Source organism: Embiotoca jacksoni, unplaced genomic scaffold, assembly GCF_022577435.1.
Source record: "Embiotoca jacksoni isolate LCO1_2020_lvr unplaced genomic scaffold, fEmbJac1.0.p SCAF_14, whole genome shotgun sequence".
NCBI lineage: Eukaryota > Metazoa > Chordata > Actinopteri > Embiotocidae > Embiotoca > Embiotoca jacksoni.
In genome coordinates this window covers 10695014-10708101 of record NW_027185274.1, presented here as the reverse complement: position 1 = coordinate 10708101, position 13088 = coordinate 10695014, and the positions used below count along the sequence as shown (strand labels likewise).

Below are 13088 nucleotides of genomic sequence, written 5' to 3'. Positions count from 1 at the left end.
ACTGAATGTATAACTGCTTTGGTTGTAGGGAAAAAAACGACACTGACTCATCACCTTTTGAGTTGCTTATTTATACATCCATATGGAACAAAAACTAGCATTAAATAAAAAAAAAGAGATGCTCAAAACCTTGAGCTAAGGCAAACTACTTAATTGTGTGAAAATGATCCGTGGGCTCTATGAGCAAATTATTTCACTATATACATAATAATATGAGCCATTACTAAAAACATTCATTATTGCCATTTCAACAACATTTGATGATGGTGACATTTAATGATAATCATATCCTCTTAAATGCAATTACAAAGTGAGGCCTAATATTTCTTGGACAGGCTGTTTGGCGGTAACACTACTCTCATGCGAAAGCAGCGATATGCGAGTTATGTTTTAGGAGGGCTCAGTTTTAAGGAGTGTGTGCTGTAGAGATAAAAGTGGAGAGGTGCATTGATGCCTGACTCAGCATAAATTGTCACCTTTCTGAGCAACTCCGTATTCTGCTGCTGTTCAAAACCCAGCACAACTTTTAACCCACACACACACACACACACACACACACACACACACACACACACACACACACACACACACACACACACACACACACACACACAAATATGAATTGATAGTGTTTGTCCTTGAGGCATTGATCTGTTTGCCTGAATTAATGAACCTGGCATATACTGTGATGGATTCTCGTGAGAAAGAGTTGTTAGGTTTTGTTTTATATTTCTTAAGAGACGAGAAACTTTTTTTTTTTTTAACCAAGTGAAACTTTAAGGTGGATTGACAGCAGTTCAATACTGAAAAAGTTCAATACTAAAATGTAGACTTTCAAAAGCAATGGAAAATAAGGGTCCTGGAATTAACTACATATTAAAATATTTGATTTGGCCAGCTGTTACTCAGTGTGCCAATGAAAATGGCACATTTATACTATTGCTCATACTTATTAGGATATCCATACACATTTTTTTTTTAAACTTCTCGATCAGGTAGAGTTCCATGACTTTTGATAGCGATTCGTCGCAAAAACCCAGCCAGCTTCGGAGCCCTATAGCTCCGGCATACTTTATAGTAGAAGCACCCTCCAAAATTTAAACAAGTCACAATATTTTTTAACCTCTTACTAATTCAAGCTGTGTTCGATTTCTGTTAAGGTTCTGACAAAATCAGAGTTTAAGTTTGATTAACTTTTTGGAGCATTTCTGAGTTTACAATTCATGGTTTTCACTCACGTAACCAGCACAGAACCCTGGAGGGCAAAACATTATTGAAACGGGTCAGGACATATCTGGACAATCTACACAACTGCAGAGCACATCGGAACATGGACGGCATAGTCATTTTCATCCTCAGGATCTCCTAACGAGGACAAAAGGGGCATGTGATCTGATTGGTTGGCTGGTAAATGAGTTTTGACAGCATTTGAATCTGGCCTGATGGAGTGAGGCACGGTAAAGCTAAAAAGTATGACTGTAGATGGAGATCACGTTAAAGAGCAGTACACTTTTCTGCTGTGCACCTACTATTTAGTCTGTTTCTAACAATCATAATATTACCAAAATGTGACAGAAATTCAGCTTCCATTCCATCAACCCGTTGAACCTGAGAGCAGGGGCACAGATTGATTCGTGTGTTTGGGATTGTCACTTCAGCAATCCATTGAAGTTTTAGTGTTAGAAATCTTAGAATGTCAGTAGCAAAATCTAGCACTCTTTGTGAATGTCCATTGGCCGCTTACAATTGTCTCAAAGTATTAGATTGCAGAACGTTCTGCAGCTGCCACTGAAACACCCTCGCTCACAACTGAACCGATTTAAAAAAAATGTACCCTGATTAGTAATTTAAACCCCAAATTAAAGGAAAATACTCACGTTTCCCTTTGAATTGGTCCTTCTTGCATTCCTCAGCATTATAAACATTTAATAGACGATTAGGAAGCAGTCTTTTTTTTTTTTTTTTTTTTTTTTAATGTTTTTTAAAACACCTCCAGTGGGCTGTGAGTATTGGCTAGAGTACGAGCAGATTATGATTAACAATGTAGTAAAACACAGTTCTAATAATATGAAATATGTGTAGTCTACAGAAGGTGTATTTGTTGAAAAAGACTCTACATTAACATGTTAAATGTCCTTAAAATGCCCTTAAGTTCATGTAATACTATGTTATACTGTGTTTAAATCATGTATTCAAGGTCTATATACTGCTTATAAATACTTAATACAAGAGCATAAAAGTGTTACAAAGATTCTCCACACATCTTACAGCAAATAGCAGCTGAATAATAGTAGCTTCTTGTCAGCTTAAGGGCATGACATTTTCAAAGAAAAAAAATTAACTGAAGCACACATTAATGGCCTTTAATTGTGTAAACAGACTAAGTATAACCAACATTATTAATACCAAAAATGCACATGACAGACTCAATAGTTGGGAAGAATTTAACATTTCACACAAAAGCAGCTTTCCAAATGTGACAATTAACTTATTTAACTATTATTGAGTTTGCACAGTAAAGTCAGATTTTAGACTGCTGAATAAAGCAAATCAAAACTTTAAGTTCTGGTGTGTGTAAATATGAAAGCAGTTAAACTTTATAACAAAAAACAAATGGTTTAGTGTTTGCACAACTTAAATCACATAATTTAGAGCTGATCAACAATCCCGTAACATCATGGAGGAACTTAAGCTGCCTGTTTTCAAAGCTTTTCAGGAGTCAGCCTCTGACTGAAACCTGGGAATAATTCCAATTCTTTAATGCATGTTTACACAGTCTGTTAAGTTGCTCATTAGATAATTAGAGTACTCTCTCTTTTTTTTTGGCAATAGAATTGTCATCCCAACTGAATAAATGCTGCATTTATCAACACTAGGCTTCATTTCCAGCTGTATTCTTTGACGGATTAATTTCTTTGGCTCATAAATTTACCTGCAGCGGCTGAATGCATACAGTACATTTCTATAACTAATTTATTTTGGCTAGAGACAAGGTTATATTATACTTGTACAGTTAGCTGAATGAATCACCAAACATGCACAACCTGTGGCAAAATTAACCTCAAGTGAACAAAAAACATCTAATTCTATTATTTCATCTTAAGTTCATTCTTAAATTAAACCTGATTCCAGTGAGGTCTTATTTGATTATCTTTTATTATGAAACACAGTGATACAGTGATCCTTTGTTGTTATAGGGGTCGCAGTAAGCTAGCCTTCCACCTTTTCCTTATGCTCAGGGTTTAATGAAGTTTAAAAATGTGTCACAGAAATAGTTGTAAAACCTTAAAGCAAAGATTCGGGACGTTATTACACTATGACACTGAAAATTGAAATGATTTAAGATTAATTAGACTTTTAGAGTGTTTAAAGCTGATTAAGCATGATCCCAACTACAGAGGCATAGTTTCACACTCACTGATTTATTAGTTATCATAAAGACATGACTGTTTTACTGTATAACATTAGCAGGCCACTGAGTCTACACATGTACAGGTCCCAGATTTTTGCACTACGCCACTGACCCCATCACATCACTGGGGGAGGCCATTTATTGTATGTGCAGTTTTTAATCTCATCTCATGGGGGCTTGATAGGCAAAGGAAAGGAAAATCGGCTGGTTGAGGGTGACATGATTAACACCCTGTCTATTTCTAAATGTGAAGACCTTGATTTGTTTGAATGTGTGTGTGTGTGTGTGTGTGTGTGTGTGTGTGTGTGTGTGTGTGTGTGTGTGTGTGTGTGTGTGTGTGTGTGTGTGTGTGTGTGTGTCTGTATGAAAAAGGGTGAGGGAGGTATTAACTAATATCTGGCCTTGGAACGAAGTCAAAGAACATGTTTGCCTTCTGGTGCATGATTTAGATGATGGGTGAGAGTGCGCAAGCATGCACGCGAACAACTGTGTGTGTGTGCGTGTCTCCACATATGTGTAGTGTATTTTGCTGCTGTATGAATACCTTTTGGTGTACATGGGAGTTCTTTGGCAGTGACGTCTTCGATTTTTTTTTATGTGACGCATCTGTATGAGTGTGCCGCCCGTGTGTGTAGATGTGTCGTGTGTGTTGGTATGCAACAGGTGAATCATTCTATAGCGGGTCATGTATCATCTATGATAGCCAACAGATTGCCTCCCCAATCCTCTGTGTGAAAGATTAATGGCATGCTGTTCCTCTTTCTCCCTCATACACGCCCACACTGCCACACCGTTCTGAGCTATGCTGTTTGTTTCCATCCAATCAATCTGGATTTTCTTTACTTGACGGAAGTGATTGGTATTTTAGGCTGTGTGTGTGTGTGTGTGTGTGTGTGTGTGTGTGTGTGTGTGTGTGTGTGTGTGTATATATGTACATATTATCTTGCATGTGTTTTATATTCTCATTTGGTTGAAAGGAAGATCAGTTTTAGGCAAGCTATTTGAAAACAGCAGCAAAAGTAACGCATTATACAGTATTTCTTGTTACTTTCATTATTCAGTACAGCTCCATCTAAGATGTCTCTGAACACCTCCAAATTCATCAAGTAATGGTGACAGACATGTTAACAAATGCCAAGTCTGTCAGTTAGAAGTGTGGCTGATGTTTGGGGAAATTAAGCATGAATGTTTGGGAGTCAAGAGTGAATAATCCAGACAGAAATACATATAGAAAACACCCCTTATTCTTCTTGTCCCTTGTCTGTTTTATCTTTTTCTTGACAATGACTACAGGTGTGAAAGAAAGTGAATTGTTTAATTCATTGAGAGAATACGTCACAGTATACAGGAATGCTTCACAGTAGATGAAGGCGGAATAAAGAGCGAAGGAAAAGAGACGGGCATGAAAAACATCTGATTAATAGTTTAAAGATTAGGTATAGCAGGCAGATAATGAAAGGCGTAATGCAAGAAAATAATAAGAGGGATTGTAAAAGCGAAGCAGAAAAGATGCGAGACGCTGAGAGCAAGTAGCACTGAACAAATTCTTCACAGGATTTATGCAAAGGATTACTTGTGAAATTCATAAACACAGTCAGTCAGTGAGCATGACTGGGTTCTAATCAGTGACCTTGAGACTAATCATTAATTACTCAGTAAGCTTCAGTGCCCCACTGCAGTTAGTTAGTCATGCCATTAGCTGGATCTGTTGCTTCCATTAACTATTCAACACACCCACAGCCAGTTGATCAATACTTACACATGACACTCACAAACACACACTCATACACAAATACATGCTCTCCAGAAGTGCACAAATGCCCTCAGCAAGCGGTAGACACACACCCATATACACAGACATGCAACCACACACCCCAACACACTCGCACACAAGAGAAGAAAGCTGTAATTTCAGATGTTTATTGACAGAGACAGATCCAATCCAATCCCTTTGAGATGTTCACTGATGATCAGTTTACCTCTCCCTCTCCTGCACTTGGTCTTCACCAATGTAGGCCCTCACACTTTACTACAATTTATGAATTACTACTTTAAAAAAAAAAAATTGCTGTGCCATCACCGACCTGTCCGTCACTCTATTGCCACATTTTATGTTGTGAGCAGGTCAGTCACTGACATTAAAAACCCAAAAGCCTGGGCTGAAAGATGACAGGTGGGTGGAGAAAATGCCTTATCAAGGTCACTGTGGCAATGTGTGAGGGTGTGTAAATATGTTCATGTCTGCTGGCACCCATTACCTTGTGCTTGAGTGGAAAGGTGAAGGAAACACAAGCCGCTGTGTTTAAAAGGGAAGGAGTGTGCGGGTTTCTAAGATACGGTAGTGATTGCATTCATATGCATGCAAACACGTCACCGTACGTGTGCACGGCTATTTCTAGCTATGAAAATGTCACTTGACAAAGAGGATGACTAGAGAGCAAAAAAAAGAGATTGAGGCTGAGAGAAAGAAAGTAAACGGAAAGATGAAGAGAAAACACGACCGACAGACAGAGAGAGAAAGACAGAGAGAAAGAGAGATAGAGAGATAGAGAGAGAGAGAGAGAGAGAGATAGATAGATAGATAGATAGATAGATAGATAGATAGATAGATAGATAGATAGATAGATAGATAGATAGATAGATAGATAGATAGATAGATAGATAGCTTAAAAAATAGAGAAAGGGAGGAAGCGGAAGAGCTGAATGGGAGTGTGTGTTCTACTGTGTCTCCCAGACTGCAGAGATGACTGCACCACAGAAAGAGGAACCCACGCTGAATACCAATGGACCTACTATGGCAGCTCAGTACACAATACACACAGTCTCACACATACAGAGCGTAGGGAGTCAAACAACCAGTGTCGAGATATGGAGCACTTGACCGCGAGACGCTCATATAATACAACACCGAAAACAGGACAGAAGAGATGCGGTACTTAAAACAGAAAAACACAAATACACTGTAAAGAGCCAACCGGGAAAACTGCAAAGCAGAACAAAAATATATACAGTACACAAAAAGGTATTCAAACAGTCTGGAGGAACATTTCTTCCTGTAGAGGCTGCCTCCTTCCCTTTATTTCCAACTGCACAGTAAATGTCAACCTCAATACTCGGATCCCTGCCAGCTGGTTGGGAACAATACAGGTGGCAGAGTGGAGGTGAGAGGGGATAAAATCAGAACAAAAAATGAGCATCCCATGGCCAGGGCAGACATCTGGGAGATGAAAAATGTAGTAATTATTTACTGAAAAATTCTTCTGTGAGTTGTGACTGGCATGACTGTGTCCATTAACTTGATTTAATGACTCGAGCTGGAAATGTGCATAGCAAATAAAGCAGTTATAGGAATAACGGAAGGAATCCAGCATATAAAGTTTTGAAAGAAGGTGTAGATGCTATTAGTTAATGTCTCAACTGACTTCACTTAAAACAGCTCATTAATTTGCACTTTGATGACATCATCGTATTCAATGATATGAGATCAATTTACTGGTGCATTCTGCTTCATGATATTCCAACAAATTAAACAAACATACTTACTATTAACATGAGCTATATTAAAATTCTTCCTCTCCACCTTGTATAGTACTGTTAATACATTTAAATAAATTATTGAAAAAGCTATTTTTCTGCGTAGTTTGGTTCAATTTTATCTACTTTTTCTGTGGGGACTGTTTCAAAGAGGATCAAGCGTTTGCTTGTTCAAATATGTAAAAACAACAACAACAGTTTCCATGTGATGTTCTTACTTTTTCACACGACTCTAAAGCTCCACTACTGGTTTTCATGTTAAACTGTACCTATATTACTGGCCTAAATTTACACAGAACATTCTTATGTTCTGTAATTGAGACCCTGCAGATTTGGTCTGTTGAGTAAAGACAGCAAGAAACTCAATTATGTGTTCTCATTCATGAGTAATTAGTTCATGATGTTGTTTGTAGATATTACTGCATATCTAAAGGAGGGTAGATAAACTGAGGAAATAAAAACATGAATATGCTATCGTATATAGCATGTTGACAAATGTCCATTAAGCTAAACATGAAATACTGGATACATATGGGAGACATGAAGGAGTTGCAGCAGGACAGCAGTAATGTTTTTCTTTGATATGATGATACTGTATCTTTGTCTTTATGTAGCTAATGCACATTTCGGCTGTGAGATGTGACTGGAATAAGCGATCTGATTTTGCCTGCTTGCAAAGGTGAACAAGGGAATGGAAGATGAAAGGAATCAAACTGAGGAGTAATAAAAATGATATGACATTATAATGACATGAACTACTATCTTTTGCAGGGCACAGCCTCACAGAGGCTCATCCATCACATGACTTCAAGTCAAAAAGCCTGGTTTATTTCCTGTTTATATCAATGACTCCAGTGACTTGGACCATTATGTCTTGATATTTTTATTTATCCTTTTACATAATAGTAAATTTAACTCAGTTTATGTGGAATGCTAAAATGTGAAGCTATATTAATAATTCACGAATCAAGAGCCTTATTGTCACATGCACAACAACTTGAATAGGCAGCACACTCAAGGCAATAACATGTTTTCAATCTCTAGTTCTAAGTACAATATTAAATGAAAAGAAGGGGGGAAACATGAAAAAGAGGACGTGCTTAAGCACATCAGTAAAGCCTCATCACTCCCTGCAGCATTTACTTAAGCCCACATGAAAATAACAAATTCTCCTCCTTCAGACAGCATTGGGTCAGCGGAGGTGACGCTCACTAAATCCTGTAGTAAGGTGATGATGATCACGATGCAGTGAAGCACAGTGTATCAGTAGATGCACAGGTCGAACAAAATAGGGAGCAGAGCATGACAGATTATACGTGTACGCTGTTCCTGCAAAAATACTGATTTTAGTCTTTTCAAGGGCCTTAAATATGGGCTGACTGGAAATACTGCTGCATTTTGAATGGCCTTGGCCCATTGTGAATCAAATTTGACAAACTATACATCCTATGAAAGCAGAAAGCCTCACGACTCAAGCGGCGTAAGCCATTCAGAGACAAATACCCTTACTTTGTGTGTACACAGCAAAACGGTAGCTTCATACCTTGTCTGTCGTCCTTAAGCGCGCCTTGACTCATTATGTGCTGCACACTGTTTTCACCATAAAAGTCCAACAAACTAAATGTTTCTCAGCTTGTAGTCTCTTTTTAGTAAAAAAGGGAGAGGATGCATGTTGTTGTTAAATATTTATCACATGTAGGAGTGAAGCTGTTGTTAAAAATAATTAGTGGTAAAATAATGCAGACTCACTGACACATATTTATACAGTATAGGGATTGCAGTGTTGTCTTAAATAGATTTGTGGTTTAAGGTGAGTATGCTGGTTTTTTTGTGTGCCACCATAAGCTGTTTTTTGAGTGCTCTTACACCTCCCCCCTCCCCAATTAGGAAGCAGGAAGCAGGAATTCAGCACCCAGTGTGTCCCTATATTGTCAATATTACAACTAAGAGATATGCATCTCCAAAGATCTCCTGTGTGTACAATAGGGGGTTACATACCCTGATCTAAATCTACAGCATGTTGCCATCAATTTTCTCTATGATCATCAGTGGGAATATAGCCACACAACATACATACCAGTCACTGGAATATGGTTTATCTCATGAGACTGAAATAATGATACATGCGTTACGATCACTTTAATTTCACATGCATTTATATGGTAAATTATCACCATATGGGCAACCTTTATGAGAAACACATCTCAGACTTAAATTTGTATTGAAACATCAAAACACACATCAAAAGTCCAGGAGATAAAATTGAAAGGAGAAGAATAAAAACGATATAAGTGACATATTTCTCATTGTAAGAATATATTCTGGCATTTATGACTGCTGTAATCCTGGTCTATAAAAGGATTTGTGCTGTATTGGAAGTGACAGGACCGAGTGATTTATATGACGAACACAGGCTTCATGTTAAGTATCACATTATCGCTATGACAGCTGTAGCTTATGCACAGGGCCTGCAAGTGATGGAGAGGTCTGCATGCGTGTGTGGGATTGTTGCGAAACTGCACATGGGGTGTTGTTTTTCTTTTCTGCATGTGTAAAAAGAGTGTGTGAAAGAGTCTGTGTATTCATGTGCACGTCCTGTATGCTTGTGTGCCTTGGAGTGTGTGTGCGTGCAGCTGGTGCGAGTGTTTTCCGTTTCGTGTTTTGGGGCTAGAATTGGCCTGTCAGTCACAGTGAAGTGGGGAGGAGAGGGAGATGAAAGGTGTCGGGAAGGGGAGAGAGTGAGGAAGAGATGGATGACAGAGTAAAAGAGAAGGACAGATTAACAAAAACAAAACAAAAAATTGGAGGAAGAAAGTAAAGTTTGGACAGCTGATTAGAAACTTCTGTTCTTTTGCCAAATAAGCAAAGCTAATATGGATGCAGAGGAAATATTTGAGGGATACGTGCTGTGAACTAGTTTTGAAAACAAAAGATACGTTTTTGGGATAATATTTTGTCAGTAATATATTTTTTTTTAAATAGCTGAACATGTATAAATGCTGAGATGGGAGTAGTCTTAATAATAAAATGATCAACTGTTTTTATATAAACAGCCTTAAAATGAAACATTTATTATTCTGAACACTTACCAAAAATTGTTTCCTTGAAGAACATGTTCAACTGGACAGGAAGTGGTTATATATTAATGCTGTTACTGTCAATGTGTTAGGGCTACACAGTAAAAAATGTATGTATCAAAAGGAAATCTGGATTTGTAACCATTCGTCGTTGTCCTACAACATAACCGTACCGCTTCATCTCCACCTTGAGTTTAACGTGTGAAGTTTATATTCACATACAGGCAGAGTTTGTATTTTTCTCTCAGGCACAAGTACTCAGATTCTTCTCCTCTTTCAGCTCATCACCTATTACTCCTCTCATTCCTTTATTTTGGTGTGAAGCTCTCCCTGCTGCTCCTTCTCTCCTTAGATTTGCTCCCTAAAGGTCTTGAGGATGCTGGCTATGAATATTTCACTAAACTGCATTCTCAGGTTATCAATAATAAAATGCCATTTTCTTATAAATATTCTAAAAATACATCTGGACTCTTCAGTGGCGCATTAAAAATTCATATACACCTAGCAAACTGCTAAATCTTCCACCATCACGGACCCATATGGACATGACCGCTGGACTGTGTGTAGGTGTTTTCTTCTCACTTTTATGTTTCTGTGTTTGTGTGTGCAGCCCACAATGTCTTGGCGTATCAGTCCAGTTCAGTGAAGGCCCCCAAAGTGCTAACAGAGGTGATTCACATTGTCATCACAGCCTAATACCGGAGCACTCAAACATTACAGACAGTTAGACAGACACACACACACACACACACACACACACACACACACACACACACACACACACACTCTGCCCAGCTCAGACACACACATCCTGCATACAGCCTCAAATACTATCTCTTACTCCCTTCACAAATGAACTCGGATTGTCTCAGACACGCTTGATTTTCCTTCCTCACCGTGGCGATATGTCGCAGCCCTGTTGCATGAAGGCTCCCAGTGAGAACCACAGGGAGTTGAAGATCCCAAACTCATTGGGAGGTTGGTCAGTCGGGCCCTGCTCTGTGGCACCCTCCTCTGGCTCCTCTGCATGCCATTCATACGGACTGAAGCGACTCACCTGAGACAGCAGAGGAAGGTAAGTTTGAAAACCATAAAATAAGAAAGAGCAAAGCAGGTCCATAAAAATAATAAATTAAAACATATTAAGCGTCCTGGACACCCACACAAATGTTTTCACTTATTTGGGTTGATTACATTACATTTCATTTAGCTGACGCCTTTATCCCAAGCGACTTACAACAATAACTGATACAGGTGGAGGTGGGCAAAGTTATGCATGATGTCACCAGACTGGATGATAAAGGTCCAAACAGCCCACATTATTGAAATCACCTGTGGTTTTGTTCTATAGGTGGGCAGAGGCTTGAAGAGCAGACTAAATAACAGAGGGAGAAATCTGTTCATCATTCATAACAGATCATGTAAAGGAAAATGTGGAAGGTATCTTTCTGATTGATGTAAAAGAGAAAAATGTTTCCTTGAATATTCAGACACTCTGGTGTCATACGTTATTCTGACAGGATCTTGTGTATGTGAAAGTGAGCGTGTCTTTAATATTTCACATGATGTATTTGCATATCTGGCATACATATGCTTTATGTTGTGCTATTTCTGTCCACATAGGAAACCCTTAATTAGCTAACCTGCCCAGAAGCTTTCTGCAATGCAGTAAACAACATTTCAGTTGAAGGAGTAAAGGCAGTGAAAAAGTATTTACTGGCAGAGATGAACGATAACTCCATATTATATTATCAGAAAAAGGCATCTGACAGAAATCTGTCATGTAAGAAGTCTCATCCTCTCTATCTATGTTGTGCAAACTGACTTTAAATGAACAGAAAATGTGTCCTATTAGCATACGCAGGAGCAACATGGACTGCAGCTCATTGTACAGAAGTATGTTTTACCCTGAGAGCTAAATGTTCTTTCATCACTGAACCCAACCCTCCAATAACTCTCCTGTTACAGTCCTGCAACGTAACGTCACTCACCAAAAACAGCACAACACTGACTCCAATGTAAGCGAACACTATGCACATCCAGATCTCGTAGGCCAGTGGATCCAGGAAAGAGAAAACACCTGGTTTAGACTTCTGAGGCTTCTTGATCATGATAGAGATTCCCAGGGACATGAAGGGCTTGGAGAAGTCGATCACCTCCTCTCTCACCAGAGTGATGGTCAGCGGGGCCACTGCAATTTCTGCTTTCTGCAAAGAAGGTGGGTGGGGAGGTCAGCTGGGCCACAATATAATGCAGTTAATTTGCAATGACTGGTGATATCGCAGGAGAGAGAAGAAGATGGAGCAAAAAAATGGTTAAAAGAATCAAGAGGAGGGAGCGGGGGAAAACAGGATAACAGAAGAGTATTTCATATAGTATGTAAGCATGAAAGTGACACATCCAGAATATAAATTAGTCAGCAAGGTCTCACACATTTGCATTACCGAGCTCACACAAACACACACATGCAAATTCTATAGAGTCGATTCATCATTCATTCAGTGAACCCAGTATCTGTTTCTGAATTCCTGAGTGTGTCGAAAAAATGTCTGCAGTCGTAACTGAAAAAAGCTACAATAACAGCATATCAAATAGCAAGTGCTCATTCGCAACAAGGAGTGAAGATGTTGCAATGCAAAGAGAATAAACAGCAAAACAAACACAAGGACGTCAGAAGTGATACGGAAGGAAACCAGGGAGGAGAGGGCAGGGGCAAATCAAACATCCACACATCCAACACAAAACAGGAAGGCAGAGGAAATAAATTACATCTAGAAAGCAGGAGAACACAATAAAGAGACGTGGACGACAAGCTGTGGACATCTTATATGTATTTTCTCCGTGTGGCAGAAGAGCCATCCGAAAGGACGGGGAGTGTTTGGAGCAAATCAAACCTGATTAGTCAGTGCAGCGGTTCTGCTGTGTCACCTTCCACTACGGATTCGGGAGGGTAATTAATTCTGTCACTGTTCTGCAACAACATATAAACTTTCGCTCTTCCTCAAAGTGAGGACTGACATTGTCTTCTGCATGTTCAGAAAGTTTGTTTTCAGGCAGCAATGTGA

General features: G+C 38.9%; 1 protein-coding gene across 4 annotated transcripts in view; it reads right to left on the bottom strand.

The window, feature by feature from the left end:
- The window catches only part of gria4a (glutamate receptor, ionotropic, AMPA 4a), a 100367-nt gene that overhangs the window by 20533 nt on the left and 66746 nt on the right, over window positions 1–13088 (bottom strand). For all 4 annotated transcript variants that reach the window (XM_069147911.1, XM_069147912.1, XM_069147913.1 and 1 more), the window contains exons 12-13: window positions 12015–12230; window positions 10920–11080 (exon numbers count right to left, since the gene is read on the bottom strand). In XM_069147911.1, coding sequence (XP_069004012.1) covers window positions 10920–11080; window positions 12015–12230 — 377 coding nt within the window. The remainder of the gene's footprint in view (window positions 1–10919; window positions 11081–12014; window positions 12231–13088) is intronic.